Here is a 19,262-nt window from a genome sequence, read left to right on the forward strand (position 1 = left end):
GTTGTCTTTTTTAATCTGAGATGTAATTTAATGCTTGTGTTAAAAGATACCTCACAGGATCCCCATACATGCTGTTTCAGTAACTCACTTAGAAATGATCTTTATACAGTTTTGCCTACAATGAAGGGCAATGCCAAGCTGAGATGCTTGTGAAATGCTGGGGTTGGGCAAAGCAGTGTACCAGCTTCATCTCCAAAATGCAGTGGCCTTGTTGCTTTCAGTAGAACTGCTCAATTAAAGCAGATAAAAACTGGAAGGTTCGGTTCATAATCCCTAGTTTGACTGTTAATGCCATTACAGACTTAAATGGAACAAATCAGTTTTTACTGGTGTAGTCTTCACTTCATTCACTTCTGGTTTCATTCAGTCTAGAAGCTGGCACAGCATCAAGGACTGTGGCAGAAGAATGCAGCTCTGTCTGGTGAAGATCTAATTGGTTTAATTTTTCATCTCTAGCTGCTCCATTAATTTTGCAAAGTTTTTAAGGAGCTTCTTGTAGCTTTGCTCAATAATATTTTAGAAAACTACAAGAAATATTGTTCAGACATGAGAAATACCTATTTTAGTGCTGAGGATGATCAAGTATTTGAGAAGCTGCCCAGAGCCATGGCTGAGTTTCTGTGCCTGGAGATGCTCAGGCTGCCTGGACAGGGCCCTTGGCAACCTGCTTTGACTGAGCCTGCTTCATACAGGAGCACGGGGCAGGTGATCTTCAGTCCTCCCTTGCAGCCTCAGCTGTTTTGTGATTCTCTGTTAGTCCACAGTCCTTTGAGACTGCATTGAGTTAGGAATGGGTTCTCTTCAAACATGTCTGCATCTCTCCTGGTAGAGAGGAAAACTCTTGGAATGGGTCTTTACAAGCCTTGGCTCTAAGTTGCTTTTCAGTTCCCTAGGATTTGTGAGCTCTCTTAAGTACAGGGCTCATTTATTTCCAGGGTGTTTCTGCCCTCAGCTTTGACTGGCTTTGTGTGTAGATTCAGTAGGAGCAGTTTGGTTGTTGTGCAGTGAACTGGTGCCACACACACACACCATCTCAGTTGTTTGCCAAAGTCTAACCTGGTTCATTTTTGTTAATGGAAAAGCAGTGACTGAACTTGCTTGAAGATTTTTTTGCAGAGTGTGATAAGATACAGTGTTTCCATTTTGACATTATAGAACAGTGGATATTTTCCCCATCAACTTCCCGCTTGCAGTACAGATCCTGCTGGTGTCTTTTACAGCTTAATGTTGGACCAGAATGTGTGATCAGCACAGGCTGGGACACACTCACAGTTAGAACACAAGGAGTCGATTTGTTTCCATTACCTTACTACTTGTAGGATCCCCAAAGCAACACTTGGGCAGAGGTGCAGTATCCGAGATGTGGACACCCTTAAACTCAGTCCTTGCCGAAGGATCGCTGGCTCATCAAGGGTTATTTCCAGCTGTAAGGTCACTTGAGTGATTTACAGTCCTTACCAGTCTTCCACTTCTAATCCATTTCTCCCAACAAATATTTATCAAAATCTTTCACGTTCCATGGTCTGCTCTGTTTTGGGCATCTTGTTACCATGATGTGTCAGCATGTTAAAAACTGCAAATCAAATTGACCGCATAGATGTGTATTTGTCATTTTTTTAATAGTGTTCTTCAATGTTCAGGAAGAACTTGGAGAAGTTAGGAACCTCTACACTTCAGCCACCATGTCTGGAATTGGCAATAAACGAATGGCTGGAGAGCCTGGCACTTCTGCACCTCCGGAGAAGAAGGCAGGGGTTGAAGATTTGGGCACCACTGTGGAGACCATTAAACTTGGTGGTGTTTCTTCAACGGTATGTCAGCCTTGCATACCCCCACTCCACCTTTTGTTTTTCTTCATCTGGAGGCAGAAATGTCTCTGGGGTCAGTATGAGCCCTTCTGTGACCTGGCCTGTGTCCCACGTTCCTGTGCCCAGGAGGAGCTGGACATCCGGACGCTGCAGACCAAGAACCGTAAGCTTGCGGAGATGCTCGACCAGCGCCAGGCCATCGAAGATGAGCTGCGGGAGCACATTGAGAAGCTGGAGCGTCGGCAGGCCACTGACGATGCCTCTCTGCTGATCATCAACCGATACTGGAATCAGGTAGGTAACAGCTTTGGTTACTTCATATACACTGTTTTCTTGTGTCTCCTGTACCACTGCACTCCTTTTGTTCACATCTATTCTTTATCTTGTCTTGCCTTGCCCGTCCCATCATTCAGTTTGATGAAAATATCCGCATCATCCTTAAACGCTTTGACCTCGATCAAGGACTTGGAGACCTTTTGACTGAAAGAAAAGCACTGGTGGTGCCAGAACCTGAACCAGACTCTGACAGTAATCAGGAACGCAAAGATGAGAGGGAACGAGGTGAGGCACCTGTCTGGGGACAGTGGGAAAGATGGATTTCAGCTGTGGACAATGCTGATGTCCATTTTTAAAGGCTGACAGGGACTTGTTTTCTGTGACTGTAAAGGTCAGTGACATGCTACCTTCTAGAACACATTTACTTTTATTCGCCTCTTTATGTTCCCAGTGGAAGGACTGGAGCCAGCATTCTCCTTCCTGGCCACTCTAGCCAGCAGTACCAGTGAGGAGATAGAATCTCAGCTGCAGGAGCGTGTGGAGTCCTCCCGCCGGGCTGTTGCCCAGATTGTGACAACATATGACAAGCTGCAGGAGAAGGTGGATGTGCTGTCTCAGAAGCTGAATAGTGGAGGTATGACCAAGGTGGCAGGCATGCAAGAATGCTTCTCTGCCCCCACCTTAGACTGGATCCTGCACTGTAGACATTAAGGTCTAGTCCTTCTCATGTGCATTTATTTTCTAGAATGAATTTGGCTTTCCAAACTCTTGTTATCAAAACTTCTACTAAAGGACCGGTGCCAGAAGTGTAATGTAGGTACTTCTGTATTGGAACGCTGAGGGCTCTGCCCAGCATGTTGGGCTAAGAAGCAGCTTGCTTCTGCCAGTACTGTTGCTCATGTGCCTGAGAAATCAGAGAGCACAGTTGAACCTTATCAGCCAGCTGTCCTCAGCCGCCACATAAAAGGCCTCACACTTACAAGTAAAGTGAAATCAGCATTGCTGGTGGAATCCTCCTTTGCAGTTTAGTAGAAGGTGTAGGAATAACCAACTGCTGAGTTCTAAGCAAAATGGTGCCCATCATTTAATAGCTTGGTGTGCTTAGTGTAGCTGTCAGCTTTGAACATAGCAGAGTTCTGCAGAGAAAGCCAAATGACCAGCTTCTAAGAATTGATCTAGCAGATTCACTTTACACTCCAATGACTGTTGAAAAAACTTCATTAACTTAAGGTTAGAATTTTAATCTTTTGAATGAAAACTTGGGTGGAAGATCAGCTCAAGCTTGGTGTGCCTTCTGTGTGCACTGACCGAGTCTGGCATCGGTGTAGGGAAGTGTTGCTGTCCTTGGCTGGCAGTCATGAACTGTAGTAGCTCTGACATTGGTGCCGTGTGAGCCTGTCTTCAGGTGCTCGGGTTTTCCCTGTCACCTAGGTGCTGTGGTTGTCACCTGGTATGGTGTGTTGGCCTGGTGTGTCCTCCCAGGCCAGGTTTAGCAGGTTTATGCATGAATTTGGGCAGCATTAGGGTGTCCCTGGGTTCCAAGGGCATGCTCTGGGTTGCTGGTATAGACACAGCTGAAGTGATCTCTGGTGCGAGGGGATGGCCCCTGGCTCAGAAGTGTGCAGCACTGTTAAACTGCTGAGCCTTTTGCTTAGGGCGTGCAAGTCAAAGCTCTTGTGAATGGAGATCAGGCCCTCAGGAAGCACCTGTGGAGAGGCAGAGTAAACTGAAGTTAGACCCAGAAATCTCCTTTTCTGTTTTCTTGTTTTTCTCTTTGCTGTTCAGGAATTCAAGTCAGTGCTCACTGATTTCCATGCATTTCCTTTTCTTTGTGCACCTTTCAGATATTTCACTGATGGAAGAAGCAGTAGTGGAGCTGAATTCCTACCTGTCACATGAGAATGGACGGCTGCAGGAACTGGCTGATGTTCTTCAGGAGAAGCACAGAGTCATGTCTCAGGAGGTATAAAAAGGAGAGAGAAAAAGAAATCTGCCCTGGGGTCCTGCTTAGCATAATTTATGGTTACCACAGATTGGAAAGCAGCTTAATTCCTTGGAGAGGCACAGGAGCAACATGGTTTGAAAGTTACAAAAAGGGTCGTTGTTATGGAGAGCTGTACATAGATTTTCTGTATAAATCAGATTGATGTGCTTGTTACATGACTAAAGGAAAGGATATAAGCAAGTCAGTGATTTCAATGGATTTAACTTTTAAAGAAAAGGGGAGAGCAGAGGAACCTGTAGAAAAGGGAAGAAGCAGGTGATGCTGAGGTGTCTGTGTAGACAGCTGAAACAGTCAGGGTGATGTCCCTGTCAGTCTGAATTCCTTGGTTTCTCTGTGTCACTTGACAGTGGCATGATACCAGTTACAAGATGATCCCACTTATTAAGGGATTCACATTATTAGCGGCAGTCTGAGAGATTTCAGTTCATTTAAAAATTGTGTTAATGGCAGCCTTGCTCAGCGTTAGACCTCTGAGCACTTAGGTGCTCCGTAGAGTAGCTGGACATAGGGTTTGAGAAGATTGAAATCAGAAAAGCCTTTTAATACACTGACATGACTGCTTCTGTATTGTGCCAGACAGTACCAGCTCCTCCTCCATTTTCAGTTTTGTCTTATTTTTGTTGCTGCCGTGGGATTTGGCCCATGTAAATTCGAGACAGTTCATGGAACTGTCTGTCACCACAACGAAAGATGAAAAGCACATGATGAACAAGAGAAAATAACTCCTGAGCAGCCTCAGGAAAAGTTGATTCTATACAATATGTTGGCTGAAGCACTCCTCTGATTGCAGTTCTCCAAGCTGCAAGAGAGGGTGGAGACAGCAGAATCCCGGGTGTCTGTCCTGGAGACCATGATTGATGACCTTCAGTGGGACATTGACAAGATCCGCAAGAGGGAGCAGAGACTCAACCGCCACCTGGCCGATGTCCTGGAGCGAGTAAGCGCTGCTCTGTTGGCCAGGAAACCTGAGAGTGGTGGGTGTGTGACGTCCTGTCTGGGACTTTGCTGGGAGAACTGAGACTCTGCAGTGTACCTTCTTTGGTCTTGGGTCTGGTTCATCACTCTTGTCAGTATTCCACTGGGTCTGGAGGAAATCTCTTGCTTTTTTTTTGCAGGTAAATTCCAAAGGCTACAAGGTGTATGGAGCTGGGAGCAGCCTCTATGGGGGAACAATCACCATTAATGCCCGCAAGGTAAGATCAGCTTGGGTGTGGTCAAGAGGAAGAATAAAGTCAAGGAGAGCAAGGGCCACAATTTGAACAGAATTTGGATACTTATTTTAGATAATTTTATATCCTGTGCCACAAAGCTGGATGACTGTGGGCAAGCCATTTTGTCTGTGTACAAGTTTCCTGCTTAAGAAACACCTGATGGAGTTAGACTGTCTCACTCGGTCACATTACCTGACTGCTTAGTCTGTAGTTGCACGAACAGATAGTTCATATGTCTCTCAGGAGACACATTAACAGTAGGATTTACAAGCAGTTTATCCCAACAGTTTGAGGAGATGAATGCAGAGCTGGAAGAGAATAAAGAGCTTGCTGGGAATCGCCTTAATGAATTGGAAGAACTACGTCAGGATCTTGAGGAAGTAACAACACAGAGTGAAAAGCTCAAGGTGAGACATCTGTAGCTAAGGGAGGATGAAGGTGTTCTGTGGGATGGGCTGCCCTCGGCTTTGCAGTGCTGTGTCTCCAGAAAACCTCATCAGCAGTGTCTGTTCTGAACCTGCTCTTTAGCTGTGTTGCACTTTGCTCCAGGTACAATTCATCGAGTCTGTGGCTTCGCTTGCAGTTCAGTGCGTTGGTGACACCGTGTGGCTACCGTTGGAAATTGTAATGGTTTCCTGCCCGTGTCCCGTTCTGATCATTGAGTCCATTTTAACCATGTCTGGTTAAAACTGTTTTCACTTCTTTACAGGTAGTGATCCCTCTTGCACCTTCGCCACTCCGTGTGCAAGTGGAACCAGAGAACAGAAACAATCAGGGAACTTGTGTGGGGAGAGAGACTCTTGAAAGAGTCAATGAATTTATGTCTTTCCCAGTGTGGGGGATGGATAGATAGGAAACAGCCTGTGAGTTTTTGATGTCTTAAAGGTGGTAACACAAGAAGCTGTGACTATGAGGTAGATAAGTTTGTGGTGGGGAGAATAATTCAAATGTCATCTTAGTGGTCAGTGCCAGTTATAAGAAATGCCTGTCTCGATAACCTAAATTTCAGAGATCTGATGCTGGGAACTGTCTTGAGCCACCTCTGAATTCTGTTTATCCACATGATTTTGTTTAGAGAGAAATGGTCTTTAGCTTAGAACTTTTTTTTTTTTGTTTTTTTTTTCCTGGTTACTTTTAAGCAGAATGCATGTATATATATATATGTGTTTCACTGCTGCTAGTCACAATCATTTGCTAACATTTTTTTCTAGGAATTCAGTTCTGTACCCTTGGGGTTTTTTTTCATTTCTCTTTCTGTCAGTCATTATGTCTTGCTGGTAGACAGCTAACATAATGCTTACTTGCATAAGCATTTTCCCTGTTCTCTCGTACTTTTCTGTGTCCATCTTTATTGATCTGAGTGCTTACAATTTCTTACATTTTCCAGTTTCATGCTTGGAGAGAAACTATTTCAGGACCCAAGAGTCAAAAACTTTGGTGATGTGTTTGTACAAGAGAAGCAGCATAGTACATGCAGAAACCACAGAGACTTTTTAAAATTGGTACTGAAGCCAATCACTTGGACCTACTTCATAGCAATGCTACTTTTGTCTTTGCCTATGGCAGCTTGATTCACTGTTCTCCTGTCTTGAGAGACAGAAACCAAAGGCAGGGAGATAATATTCCTTCTTGTAGCACTTTCTTGTGTCCCAACTAGGTTGAGCTGCGACGGGCAGTGGAAGAGGCTGTGAAGGAGACCCCGGAATATCGCTGCATGCAGTCCCAGTTTTCTGTTTTGTATAATGAGAGTCTCCAGCTGAAGGCACACCTTGACGAGGCCCGCACACTGCTCCATGGCACCCGCGCCACGCACCAGCGCCAGGTGGAGCTGATCGAGGTAACACCTCTGCTCTGTCAGCCTGGGGACTCTGTTGTGCCACCGACCGTCACTGCTGGGTCCGTGTGCCTCTGCGAATGCTCAGGAAATTTACATTTCTGGCAATAATTCAGGCTGTGGTGGTAACTTATATGGATGAGGTGAGAGATACTCCAGGTTCAGAGCACCAAGTTCTGTTTCCTTTTTGTTCCTCAGAGGGATGAGGTCAGCCTTCACAAGAAGCTACGCACTGAGGTGATTCAGCTAGAGGACACCCTGGCACAAGTCCGCAAAGAATATGAGATGTTGAGGATAGAGTTTGAGCAGACACTTGCTGCCAATGAGCAAGCAGGTATGATGTTGTTCTGCTGTCCCTAAAAACAAACACTGCCTACCCACCAATGCACATTAGGGGCTACAGTGCATGAGAACACCTGGGGCTTGATTCTTTGTTAGCATTAAATACTTATTCTAGCAGGTCTCTTCATTTCCAGAAACAAAGGTCTTCACCTGTTTTTTTTTGGGAGGTCAGTTCCATGTTATCTGACTTCCTTCTTGATGCTGCGTAATACATATGTTTTGCTAACAATTTGGTTTATGACAGGATATTTTGCCTTATTTAAAATTACTTGTTGGGGGAGGATTAATTTCCAAGTCTGTAAGAACAATCTAGATTGCAAAGCAGTAATTCTTAAATTTCATCAGAGGAAATAAATTACTTCTGAAGTAGCATTTAAATCAGGTTTCTTTTGTAATATGACAGGTTTCCCTTAGGATCATGGGTATAAATATTAGGTGTGAACTTAGGACTGTAAATTTGCAAGGACTTAGAAATACGCCTTATCTGTAAGGCGTATAAAACTGACATGACTTTTTTTCTGCAAGTGTTTTGTGTTGCTCTGTCGTGTGGCAGAATGGTTAAGTTTTATTTTGTTCTTGGTCATTGTCAGGTAGCTTGTTCTCCATCTCCATGAAAGTCCTCAAGAAGGTTGACCAAAGTGTGTTTTTTTACAGAGGTGTTTCTGGTTTTGCAGGCCCAATTAATCGGGAGATGCGTCACCTCATCAGCAGCCTCCAGAATCACAACCACCAGCTGAAGGGAGAGGTGTTGAGATACAAGCGCAAACTGAGAGAGGCCCAGTCTGACCTGAGCAAGGTAACACAGCAGGAAATGCCAGAAAAGAGGGGAAAGTGCTTAGGAGAAGGGGAAATGCTATCACCCTTGCCAGCAATATCAACCTTTCTGATACATTGTTCAGGATGCAGTGAAATGTTCTGTGGAGCTCTGCACTCTGCTGCTTCCTTTGACCAAATGAAGGCTCTTCCTTTGCAGCTGTGTCATGTTCCATGAAAATAGGGCATGGAAGCATGGATCTGGGAGAAGGGGGTAAGGAAGATTCCTGGCTAAGAACTTAAATGTTTGTTTTCTTTGATCAACTCTCTTGCTGTTCCATGCCAGATCTGCTCTCACAGTGGCAGTGCTCTCCTCCAGTCCCAGTCCAGCGCTGAAGACACAAAGGAGGAACCTGCAAAGATCAAGCAGGAGCCTGATGATCCTTCTGCCCAAGTGTGTGCTCCCAAGGCTGCTTTTGAAGATGCTCATGAAATGAAGGCCAGGCGAGATGAAGAGGAACGCGAGCGGGAGAGACAAGAAAGGGAGAGGGAACGGGAGAAGGAGAAAGAGAGAGAACGAGAAAAAGAGAAAGAGAAGGAAAAGGAACGAGAGCGGGAAAAGCAGAAGCAGAAGGAATTGGAGAAGGAGAGAGAGTCCAAAGAGAAGGAGAAAGGGAAGCATGAAGATGGAAGAAAAAAGGAGGCTGAAGTGATCAAGCAGCTGAAGGCTGAGCTCAAGTAAGGGTTGTTGTCTCTTGCTTTCCTGTGGGAGCAGTGCCCAAGCCTGGGGTGTTTGCATGTTCTTGCTTTTATGGAATCAGCATCATTGAAGTTTGGAGCCAAGAGTGTTTCTTGACATCCTCTGTTATCTGATTGTGATGTGGTCAGTGTAGAAGTGTTTCTCTTACAACAGCCTAAAGCATGAATTACCAAACCAGATGCTTCATGCTGTGGGTCAAGTAATGTTTATTTGTTGCCGTCATAACAATAGCGTAGAAGTTTGCAGCAGCAGGTTATTATTAGAGAACATAGCAGTGTTCCTGCTCTTGCATGGCTCCCGAAGCAGAGGTGGATAGTTTGTAGTTTATTAGGATACATATTTCATTTCCACCCCACTTCTTGCCTTTCAGCCCTAGTGCCTGAACATGTTTCAGTTTCAGCTGCTGTTTTATGTTACCAAGATAAGATGACAACTCCATATCCATGTGGGAGATGGAGAGAATATTGCCAGGCTCTCCTGCTGGCTGTGTAACAGTGTGGCTTTGCTGCTGTGTTCTCACTGTGGTCTGTCTCCCTTTCTCCAGGAAGGCCCAGGAGAGCCAGAAGGAGATGAAACTGTTGCTAGATATGTACCGCTCTGCCCCCAAAGAGCAGAGAGACAAGGTGCAGCTGATGGCAGCTGAGAAAAAGGCAAAAGCTGAGGTATTTCTAATTTCTCTTCCTTTTTTCTTTTTAATGTGTTACTTAAACTTCTTTTCAGATACTCTGCAGCAGAACTGTGTTGTTTCTGTCCTCAGAACTGAGAACTGTTTTTCTTTGCAGTTTTGTCACTTAGAGATTGGAATGGTCTAGAGATGAACAGGGACTAGTTGCTAGTGCAGGCACACACACACAGCGATCTCTAGGTTCATAAGCACAGACCCATTTGCAGATCCCTTAAGTACCAGCACATCCCTCTGTTTGGGACCCCTGTAGTTCAAGCCCCTCCTGCCTTCTTCACAAGCAGGTCTCACCTATAGGCAGCACTTAACTCTGTGCAGCACGCATACGTACCGTAAAGAGTTGGATTACGTGGCGATACTTAAGAAAATGTGCAATAAAAAATATAACAAAATATAAGTCAGGACAAGATGTGATGATCATGTGCAAGGCTGAGCCAGACAAATGTGTTCTGACTGCCCATATTTTCCATGGGCTGGCTTCTTTTATACCCTTCTCTGTCTAACCCCAATTTGTTCATCCTTGATCTCCTTCTCCCCACACACTGCTTCTGGAATTGAGCAACTCTTGATTCCCACAGCCCTTCCAGTTCAGGAGCCATTCCTGCTTTTTCACAGTGTCATCAGTTAGAAGGCCCAAGCTGATCTTCCTGGAAGTGGTTCCTCTAGTTTCTTGGAAGTTTATCAATTGTTGTGACTCTTTGTCTTTGTGTTTGTTTTGTCATGTTTGTGTCTCTGTATATTTTGTTTTGGGTTTTCTCCTTCTCCCACACTCAGATGACCTTGATGGAATAAACATTTTCACACTCTCATGTGCTCTTATCAGTTAGTGTGACTAACCAGGTTTCATTCTTATCACTGCCTCCCTTACCATTTGTCTGCCAAGTGTGTGCCTCTGTATGTTTTATTTTACCTCTTTCTTTTCTATTATTGCCTTCCTATATGGAAAGAGGTCCTTGACCAGATGCCCTTAAAGGAGCAGATGCTCTCTATCCACATATCCATACACGTACAATTGCAAGAGACTGATGTTCCTACTCTGATAAAAAATGCTGTGAAATTTTCAAAGGTGTGGAAGTCAAGATCTTGGGCTTACAGCCCATCTCAAATGGTACATCTGCCTGTAATACTCTGTCAAAATGACATGGGGGGGTTTTGCTATGCTTTGAAGGCAGTCCTGAGTGTTTCAGAGAATTTTGGGAAAAACAGACGCTTGACCATGCTTAGGGCACATCCTTGTATTTAGTGTAGTTTCTGGTTGGTTTTTGTAGCTCGAGGAACTGAGGCAGAGGGTGAAAGAATTGGAAGACAAGGAAAAAAAGGAAAGTAAAAAGATGGCTGATGAGGATGCCCTCCGCAAGATCCGCGCAGTGGAGGAACAGATTGAATATTTACAGAAGAAACTTGCTATGGCTAAGCAGGTGAGAAATTTCTGATGCGTTCTCTTTTGGCTGGAGCACCTGTGAAGGAGTTGCCTTCAGGTTATGTCCAGGAAGAGAGAAGGAATTTATATCTGTATGGGCCAGAGATATGAGTTTGATCCTTGTTTACCAAAGGGGAAGAACACAAAAGAACCACCAACAAAATAACCCCCTCCACACTCAGCTCCACAGTATCACAGGTGGGTCATGGTGGGAAATGTTTAATAACAATTAAACATTAAACAAACAATTAAACACTGGTGAAGCACACAGAGGAGAATTGGCTTTATCAGCCATAAGGGGAAGAGATTGCAATTTCTTTTTAAGAGTTATTTTATCCTCAGTTCATCTGGTGAATATATTTGCATGGAACTCATACATACCTTCTGCTCAAGAAAGGCTTAATCCAGTGAGAGAGCAGGACCACCTCAGGAGGGTAGAGGCAAGCAAATAATTGTACTTTTTTAGAATACTTGTTATTGTAGAACAGAACTGCTCTACCTTGTTAATGCTGAAATGGCCAAAGTGAGTTTAAGGGGCTTGGCAGCCTGTTAGTTGGAAGTTGTCAAGCTGTCCACATGCAGAATTTTTGGCCTGGTGTATCTGACAGCTGTTCAGTGTTTTGGAATTGGGCGTTGTTTTCTGCCCAGCTCCGGCAACAACCGTGTCAAAGCTGATTCTGCCAGACAAACAACAGATCGCCATCTTTTCTCTGCACCTTCAAATTCAGGATATCTCTGTTGTGAGATGTTGTGGTGCACACTTGTGGGGACTAGGTTTTCTGGTTGTTGGGATGACAGTGTTCCCTGAAACCAAGTGAATCATTAAAACTGATACGATCACGAACAAGGACTCTCTAGTTAAAAGTCAGAAAGTGGTTTGTTTATTGAGACGCCAGCGTGCCGCACAGGAGTAGCCTCCTAGAGACGTGGCAGCCCCTTACAAGGCTCTTTGCCCTCTATTTATTTCCCAAAGTCTTACATACTATACATATGCATAATCCCAGCACCTCCTATTCTATGCTCTGTATTCAAATGAGGCCTTCACATGTGCGGAATTCTTCTCTTAAATTGGGTTGGTGGTCTTGAATTGGGTCGTGGGCTCGGAGGAGGAAGTCAGGAATGTCTTCATCACAATGACCTTTCTACCTTCTCATTGCTGGTAGGCCTCCATGACCCTCTGGCATAATCCAATATCCCCTGCTTCATGATTGATTGATACAAAGTCCAGGTGCTGGTCCTGGTTCCATTGGTTTCTATCTGCTCTTATAACGGTTCATCTATTCCATTTCCTTCTATAAACAAAACTAGAACAAGCTCCTAATGACAAGCAATACATCAATTAGCTCTAGCTTAAGCATCTGATAATCATTAACTCATCTTATGTTTATCTAACTTGCATCCTGATGAATATAAATTACTTCTAATCCTTGGCTAAAATCTTAACTCTTTAAAATCATGATTCACGAGAATATTCCTTCGTCTTCACTAGGTTTGGTGTCTCTGAATAAAATGTTCAGAGTCGCTGTAGGTTTGGCCAGAGCCTGTGATTCTTTTTCAGGAAGAAGAGGCCCTGCTGTCAGAAATGGATGTCACAGGCCAAGCCTTTGAGGACATGCAAGAGCAGAACATCCGCCTGATGCAGCAGCTGCGGGAGAAGGATGATGCCAACTTCAAGCTGATGTCAGAACGTATCAAGTCCAACCAGATCCATAAGCTGCTGAAAGAGGAAAAGGAAGAGCTGGCAGACCAAGTTTTGACACTGAAAACGCAGGTAATATGGAAAAAGGACAGAGGACAAAAGAGCTGGTGGGGAAGGTGGAGATGTTGTTGGGTATCTGTTTTGGGCAGCTGCACACAACCATTTGCTTGCTTCCCCACTGAGGGGAAGGAATCAGAAGGGGCAGAAAAGCAGGTGAGAGGAAATAAAGGCAGTTTAACAGTTAGAGCAAAGATGTCCATACAAGCAAAACAAAAAAAAAAAAAATTAATTGATTACTTCCCTTGGCAGGCAGGAGGTCAGTCACCTCCAGGAAGGCAGAGCTTCATCATACCTTATCGTTACTTAATAAATGCTGCAGCTCTGACCATCCTCCCACTTCCTCCCTTCACCAGCTGTTAATGCTGAGCACAGGAACACCCCTTGGGCCAGCTGGGTCAGCTGTCCTGGCTGTGTGGCATCCCAGCTTCTTGGGCACCCTCAGCCTACCTGCTGGTGGGCAGCATGAGACACAGAAGGTCTTGGTGCTGTGTAAATACTGCTCAGCAACAGCTAAAACAGTGCTGTTGCTGTCAGTGTTTTGCTCCAAAATGTGAAACAGAGCAGCATGTGAGCTGCTCTGAAGAGAATTAACTATCCTCACCAAAATCAGTCCAGGACAGAATGTTCCTCTTACCAGCCTAGGAATGCATCAGGCTTCAAAGGAGCCTGTCTTTGTAAGAAACTGAGGCTGTTGTATGAGCATTAAAATGTCCTACACGTTCACTGCTATGGAGAGCAGATGGATGAGGAAAAGTGGAAGTCCTTCTCCTGTTGTAATGCTACTTCTACTTGTATATTCTACCTATACCTGTATAATTGTTAACAAGCAGGAAGAGTTGGAAACCATGGTTCAGTCTGAACAACCTCAGACATGGGTGCAGGCTGGGAGAATAAGTGAGAACACTGTAACAGAGAAGGACTTGTGGATTCTGGTAGATCAGAGGTTGGACGTGACCCAGCAGTGCACGCTGGGAGCCCAGAAAGCCAACTGCATCCTGGGCTGCATCCAAAGCAGTGTGGGCAGCACTGAGGGAGGGGATTCTGCCCCTCTATCTGCCCTCATGAGACCCCAGCTGCAGTGCTGCATCCAGCTCTGGGGTCCTCATGAACACGCATGAACGTGTTGGAGGGAGTTCAGAGGAGCCTGTAAAGATGATGAGAAGAAATGAGCATCTCTGCTACAAGAACAGGCTGAGAACAGGCTGAGAGCTTAGCTTGTTCTTCTTGGAGAAGACAAGACTCAGAGGAGACCTCATTGCAGCCTTCCAGTACCTGAAGGGGGCTTAGGAAAAGCAGAGAGAGGAGTTTTTTATATGAGCATATAATGAACAGGACAAGAGGCAGTGGTTTTAAACTGTGTCTTGGTTTGAAAGACAGGTATCTGCTAGGGTGGGACATGGTCTCTCTCAGAATGGAGAATTCAAATCTCCTCCCTCAAAATTATTATAATTTAGAAAAATTAAAGGGGCTTTCAGGCAGAGGTATGGGGATAGGAATAACAGTTCTTTACTAGTATGTATAACAAGGCAAACAAACAACAACAACAACTACAGCATTAATAATAAACAGAACCAGGAACCTCGAGGGGGCTTTGTTTCACAAAGCCTGGGGCAGTCTGATCTCTTGGGACTCTGAGAGCACCAAGCTGGAACAGTGGAAAATCCTGCGCTGGTGGCTGGGATGGCAGGATGTCCCGGCAGAGCAGGTGGGTGACGGGCCACACTGTAGCAAAAAAGAGCAGTGCCAAAGCAGCTGTGACGGCCGGACAGGGCTGGCCCAGCTCCAGCAGGGCAGGCGAAGGAGCTCAGGATTCCTGGGCACACGAGCAGATGATGGTAGATTTCCCAGGACTGGAGTTGGTGGTGATAGTGAACTCCTCCCACAGCAAGGAGCAGCCTGGCCATCCTCTCTCTGATGCCGTGCTGAGAGCAAGAGAGAGAAACTGCCCCCAGCTCTGTCCCTTTCCTGCCCCAAAACATTTGTGATCTTCCCCTCCCGACCCCTGGTCAAGCACCCACAAGCACCCAGTACTTAGTCTCCTAGCAACCCATGGGGAAAAATTCTACAAGTGAAAAAAGGAACAAACCTAACCCCCAACAAACTGAAAGAGGGCAGGCTTAGATTAGATGTTAGGAAGAAATTCTTTACTCAGAGGGTGGTGAGGTACTACTAGGGGTTGCCCAAAGAAGTTGTGGATGCCCCATCCTTGGAATTGTTCAAGGCCAGGCTCGGATGGGGCTTCGACAAACGTGCCCTAGTGGAAGTTATCCCAGGGAGACTGGGATAGATGATCTCTAAAGTCCCTTCCAATCCAGGCCATTCTATGGCTCTGTATCCTGTCATCCTTGGAACCACTGTGGAACAGTTCACTGCCTTGCAGCGAGTCTTAAAGCCACTGTCCAAAAATTAAGACACCTTCGTTGCAAATATTTGACTGATAAGTTTTAAGGTGTTGACCAGAGAGATCTGGGTATGACTCTCTGGATACAGGCACAGCTGTTCAGGGAGAAAAAGGCAAGCTGAAGGTGTGCTCCTTGGTGATGGGGATGCAGGGGTAGTTTTAGCCTGCAGCTTGAGTGACAGCTCTGAAGACCCACAGAGCATGCATTCATTCCTTCTGTGCCTTCTGTTTCCTTTTCCAAGGTGGATGCCCAGCTGCAGGTTGTACGTAAGCTAGAGGAGAAGGAACACTTACTGCAGAGCAGTATTGGAACAGGAGAGAAGGAGTTGGGTCTGCGAACACAGGCCCTGGAAATGAATAAACGCAAGGTGAGGGACCCCTTCATTTCCTCTTGGGTTGTGAGGTGGAGCTGCTGCCTTGTGGGAGGCATAGAAGGCTCTGAGCTTTCACTGGTATTGCAGAACCTGGTATTCCCTGGTTTTGGATGAGTGTATCAGAAGGCTGAGGAGTCCTGGAGAGAATTATGATTAAAATACTAGAGGCTGATATTTTCCTTTGATAAGGAGAAGCAGGTCATATGTGTTTCTGTGAAACCTCTGGTGAAAAAGAAACAGCAGGCAGATGAAGTTAACTGCAATCAAAGCTTTTGTAAGAAAGATAGGATAAGCAAAAGGAAAATAGAGGAATTGTGAACACTTCTAATAAATGCCTAAGATCAAAAAAGTAGGTGTGTTACCAGTAAAATAAGACTGAATCTTATGGCTGATGCTGCCTTTGTTAAGTTTTAGTAGAAATGCAGAAATTACATTAAAACAGGCAGAAAGGAAAGCAGGACTATCACTGTGAAGAGGAGCTGGAGAGAATTCAGCAGCATCACCTGTGCTTAATACAACAAATTGTGGTATTAAGGGCATTTGGTTATAAAGTTAGAAGGGAAGTGGTGAAGAGAGAAGATTGACAGAAATAGCCATCCTGCAGTTCTGTCTAGTTCAGCTGTAGAACTGCCTCTAAATGATTTCATAGAAAAAACATGGAGGCTGGAAGGCTGGAGATATGTTTGGAAGAGAATTGGATAATTATTAGTGGTTTTCTAAGTGATATGCTTTGCAATGTGCCAAAGTTTGGCTCTGCCCAAAGGAATTTTCTTAATAATAAGGTAATAACAGGGGAGTAGAAATCGTGGGAGCTGTTCTTCTGTGTTTGGTCCTTCCATACTGGTTTTCTTTCTCAGGCCATTGATGCAGCGCAGCTTGCAGATGATCTGAAGGCCCAGCTAGAGCTCGCTCAGAAGAAGTTACATGATTTTCAGGAGGAGATTGTGGAAAACAGAGTAACTAGAGAAAAAGAGATGTTCAACTTCAAAAGGGCTGAGGTATATATCCTGTGTACAATCTGTCTGCCCTAGCGTCCTTCTTGTCCATTGAGCTTGCAGAGGGTTTCAGCTAAACTGCTCTTGGTGTCCAGTTTCACTTTGATTTTGGCTTCATCAGGTCTTGGCTCTTTCAGAAAGATTTTGTCTGCTGATACCTGACAATACTTGTGGCATCAGATGATCAAGTTGTCTCTTGGATTATAGGGGATGAAAGTATGGGTGGTATGATTTAGCCAGCCAGGTGCACGTTCTCTTTGGTCCCTGAAGAAGCTGTGGCAGAATGTGCTGCTCCTTCACTTGGTCTCCTGTTTTTATGCAGGAAGATATTTCTAGGTTGCGCAGGAAGCTGGAGACCACAAAGAAGCCTGACATGGTTCCCAACTGTGATGAGATCCTGATGGAGGAAATCAAGGATTATAAGGTGAGTACCTGTGTCTATCAGCTTTCCTTTATACCTCAGTCAGAAGGTGTATAGGCACACTTTCAGTATCTGACATCTCTCATCTGTACTCTGGCACTGAAGAAACCACATTGTCCTTCTGAGGAATGGAAGGACCTTCACTTGAGACATCTCAGAGCACAGCAGCTGGGCTGCAGGGCCTCTCACAGCTCTGTGTGTGTGTCTGTGTGTGTTCCAGGCCCGCCTGACGTGCCCGTGCTGCAACATGCGCAAGAAGGACGCGGTGCTCACCAAGTGCTTCCATGTCTTCTGCTTTGAGTGCGTGAAGACGCGCTACGACACCCGGCAGCGCAAGTGCCCCAAGTGCAACGCGGCCTTTGGGGCCAACGACTTCCACAGGATCTACATTGGCTGAGGCCCTCACAGAGCCTCCGCTTGTGCTGAGCCAGCCTCCCTCCCTCTCTGTCAGCTTCTGCCACCTAAGCTGCAGTGTCTTCTGGGAGGTGCGTTCAGGGTCTTGAAAGAAACGCACTCTGGATCTTGCTTCTTTTCTTGGCCCTGTCCCTTTGGTCTTGCCCTCAGTTTTTGGGTGCTCTTTGTGCCTGAGAGGAAATTGCCCATCCCTTGCTTTCACACGGCCAAGGTGGGAACACGCAACTGAAATGCTGCCTTGGTGGGATGGAAGCTGAGCTGCAGCAGCGATTAGTGAGAGCTTTATTTGAGGGCTCTGCTTCGGATGATAATTAAACCCCATGAAGGGATGGCACTGCTCCTAGGAGGGAACTGTTTTCCAGTTAGCAGGCCTAATAGAGGCCTAATAGAGGCCAGGGAACTGAATCTGAAGACTCAGTGGACCAACTCCTTAGGTTACCTATGTATCTTCCTGAGTTAGGGCAAGACCACCTCAGGGCTGGTGCACTAGGAAACATCCTCCCGAGTCCCAAACAAACACTAAACACCTGACTATCCAGAAGAGGAGAAAGGAAAGATCTTGGAGAATCTCAGAAAACAGCATGCCACTGCTGAGCCCTGCTTGATGTGCTCACCTTCCCCTAGGCTGAGGCATTGCTGTCATTGTTCTTCTCAGAAAAGGACTTGTAGCTGTTCCTTTGCTGCAACTTTACCACAAAGATTAATCTTGTTATTACAAATTCTTATTAAAGCTGTTGATTGGTTAATTTTTCTGGTTCTCTTGCCTCTGGTACTGTGTGCTCTTGTCCTTTGTCCAGTTCTTGGAAACATTTCTCACAAGCTTGAAACTTCTACAGTAGAGGCACTTAATTCCTTCCTTCCTCTTCTTTCAGAGTATGCTCAGCTAGAACAACTTTTGTCCCTTTGGTTGTATTCCCAGTAGCTTATTCCTGACCCAACAGGAGGGCCAGGGTGCTGCATTATTTCTGCAGTCTTTTTGCCATGGCTGCTGGGAGTTTTGGCAGGGATGTGGTGTAGCTTGGAGTCTGAGAGCTCTCTGTGCTTGAAGGCTGCATTTGAAATCTGCTCCTAAAATCAGCATGTGATTGTTGAATTGCAACATTTCTTCGTAGAGTGTAGTGTTTTCCCTGTAAACTTAATTTGCATGGAAGGTGCACTTGTTGGAGGTTTGTCTCATGGGTGTCCCTTCCCTGAAGCATGGAATCTCTTAGTGCCCTCCTGTATCCCCTCTGCAGGAAATAACAAAGTGAAAGGAGTTCATCACAGGCTCTTACACTATTCATTATTATCTTGGGGAAAACATTCAGAATATATGAATAAAACCTTGTAAATTGTGAAGAATCCTGAAAAGTGAGAAGGAACACAGCATCCTGCCTTTCCAAGGGGAACCTGGGCTGCTGAGAATTTCTGCCATGGTGTAAGAGCTATTAGAAGGAATGAGACTATAAGTTATCCCTTTCACTGGAAGTTACTCCTGGGATTCCAGGTTCTGGCACCAAGTTGGCTAAAGAATGGTGTGGTAATGCTGCTGGTAGATTTTGGGGTTCAAATGCTTGTTCATCACAACCCAAGACCTGGCTCATGAAAAAACTGCATCTTCAAGCAACTTTGCTACAGCAGCAAGAGCTCCTTTCACAGCTGTGAACAGCAATCTGAACTGAACAGCCCCAGCAGAACTGCAAATCCCCTCTGTCCTTCCCCAGTCACTCTTGCATCACCTTTCTACTGAAATTGAGCTTTGTGAGCATGTGCCAGGTTGGCTTCCCTCAGTTAATGGCAGGAAATGGATACTTCAAACAATCTGCAT

At 45.3% G+C, this 19,262-nt stretch overlaps 1 protein-coding gene across 1 annotated transcript; it reads left to right on the top strand.

Annotated features, from left to right (window-relative positions):
• The first annotated feature begins 1,500 nt into the window (after nucleotides 1–1,500).
• Nucleotides 1,501–18,206, top strand: RNF20 (ring finger protein 20). Its single transcript, XM_040089256.2, has 19 exons — nucleotides 1,501–1,811; nucleotides 1,935–2,102; nucleotides 2,222–2,369; nucleotides 2,536–2,718; nucleotides 3,929–4,047; nucleotides 4,880–5,026; nucleotides 5,205–5,282; nucleotides 5,588–5,707; nucleotides 6,958–7,137; nucleotides 7,333–7,468; nucleotides 8,151–8,272; nucleotides 8,576–8,967; nucleotides 9,534–9,651; nucleotides 10,940–11,089; nucleotides 12,650–12,862; nucleotides 15,494–15,619; nucleotides 16,483–16,623; nucleotides 16,943–17,044; nucleotides 17,262–18,206. Exons 1-19 carry the CDS (start codon nucleotides 1,683–1,685, stop codon nucleotides 17,436–17,438), a joined length of 2,949 nt encoding a protein of 982 aa, XP_039945190.1. The 5' UTR covers nucleotides 1,501–1,682; the 3' UTR covers nucleotides 17,439–18,206.
• The last annotated feature ends 1,056 nt before the right edge of the window (nucleotides 18,207–19,262 follow it).

The sequence above is a fragment of the Hirundo rustica genome, chromosome Z (genome assembly GCF_015227805.2).
Source record: "Hirundo rustica isolate bHirRus1 chromosome Z, bHirRus1.pri.v3, whole genome shotgun sequence".
NCBI classification, from domain to species: Eukaryota; Metazoa; Chordata; class Aves; order Passeriformes; family Hirundinidae; genus Hirundo; species Hirundo rustica.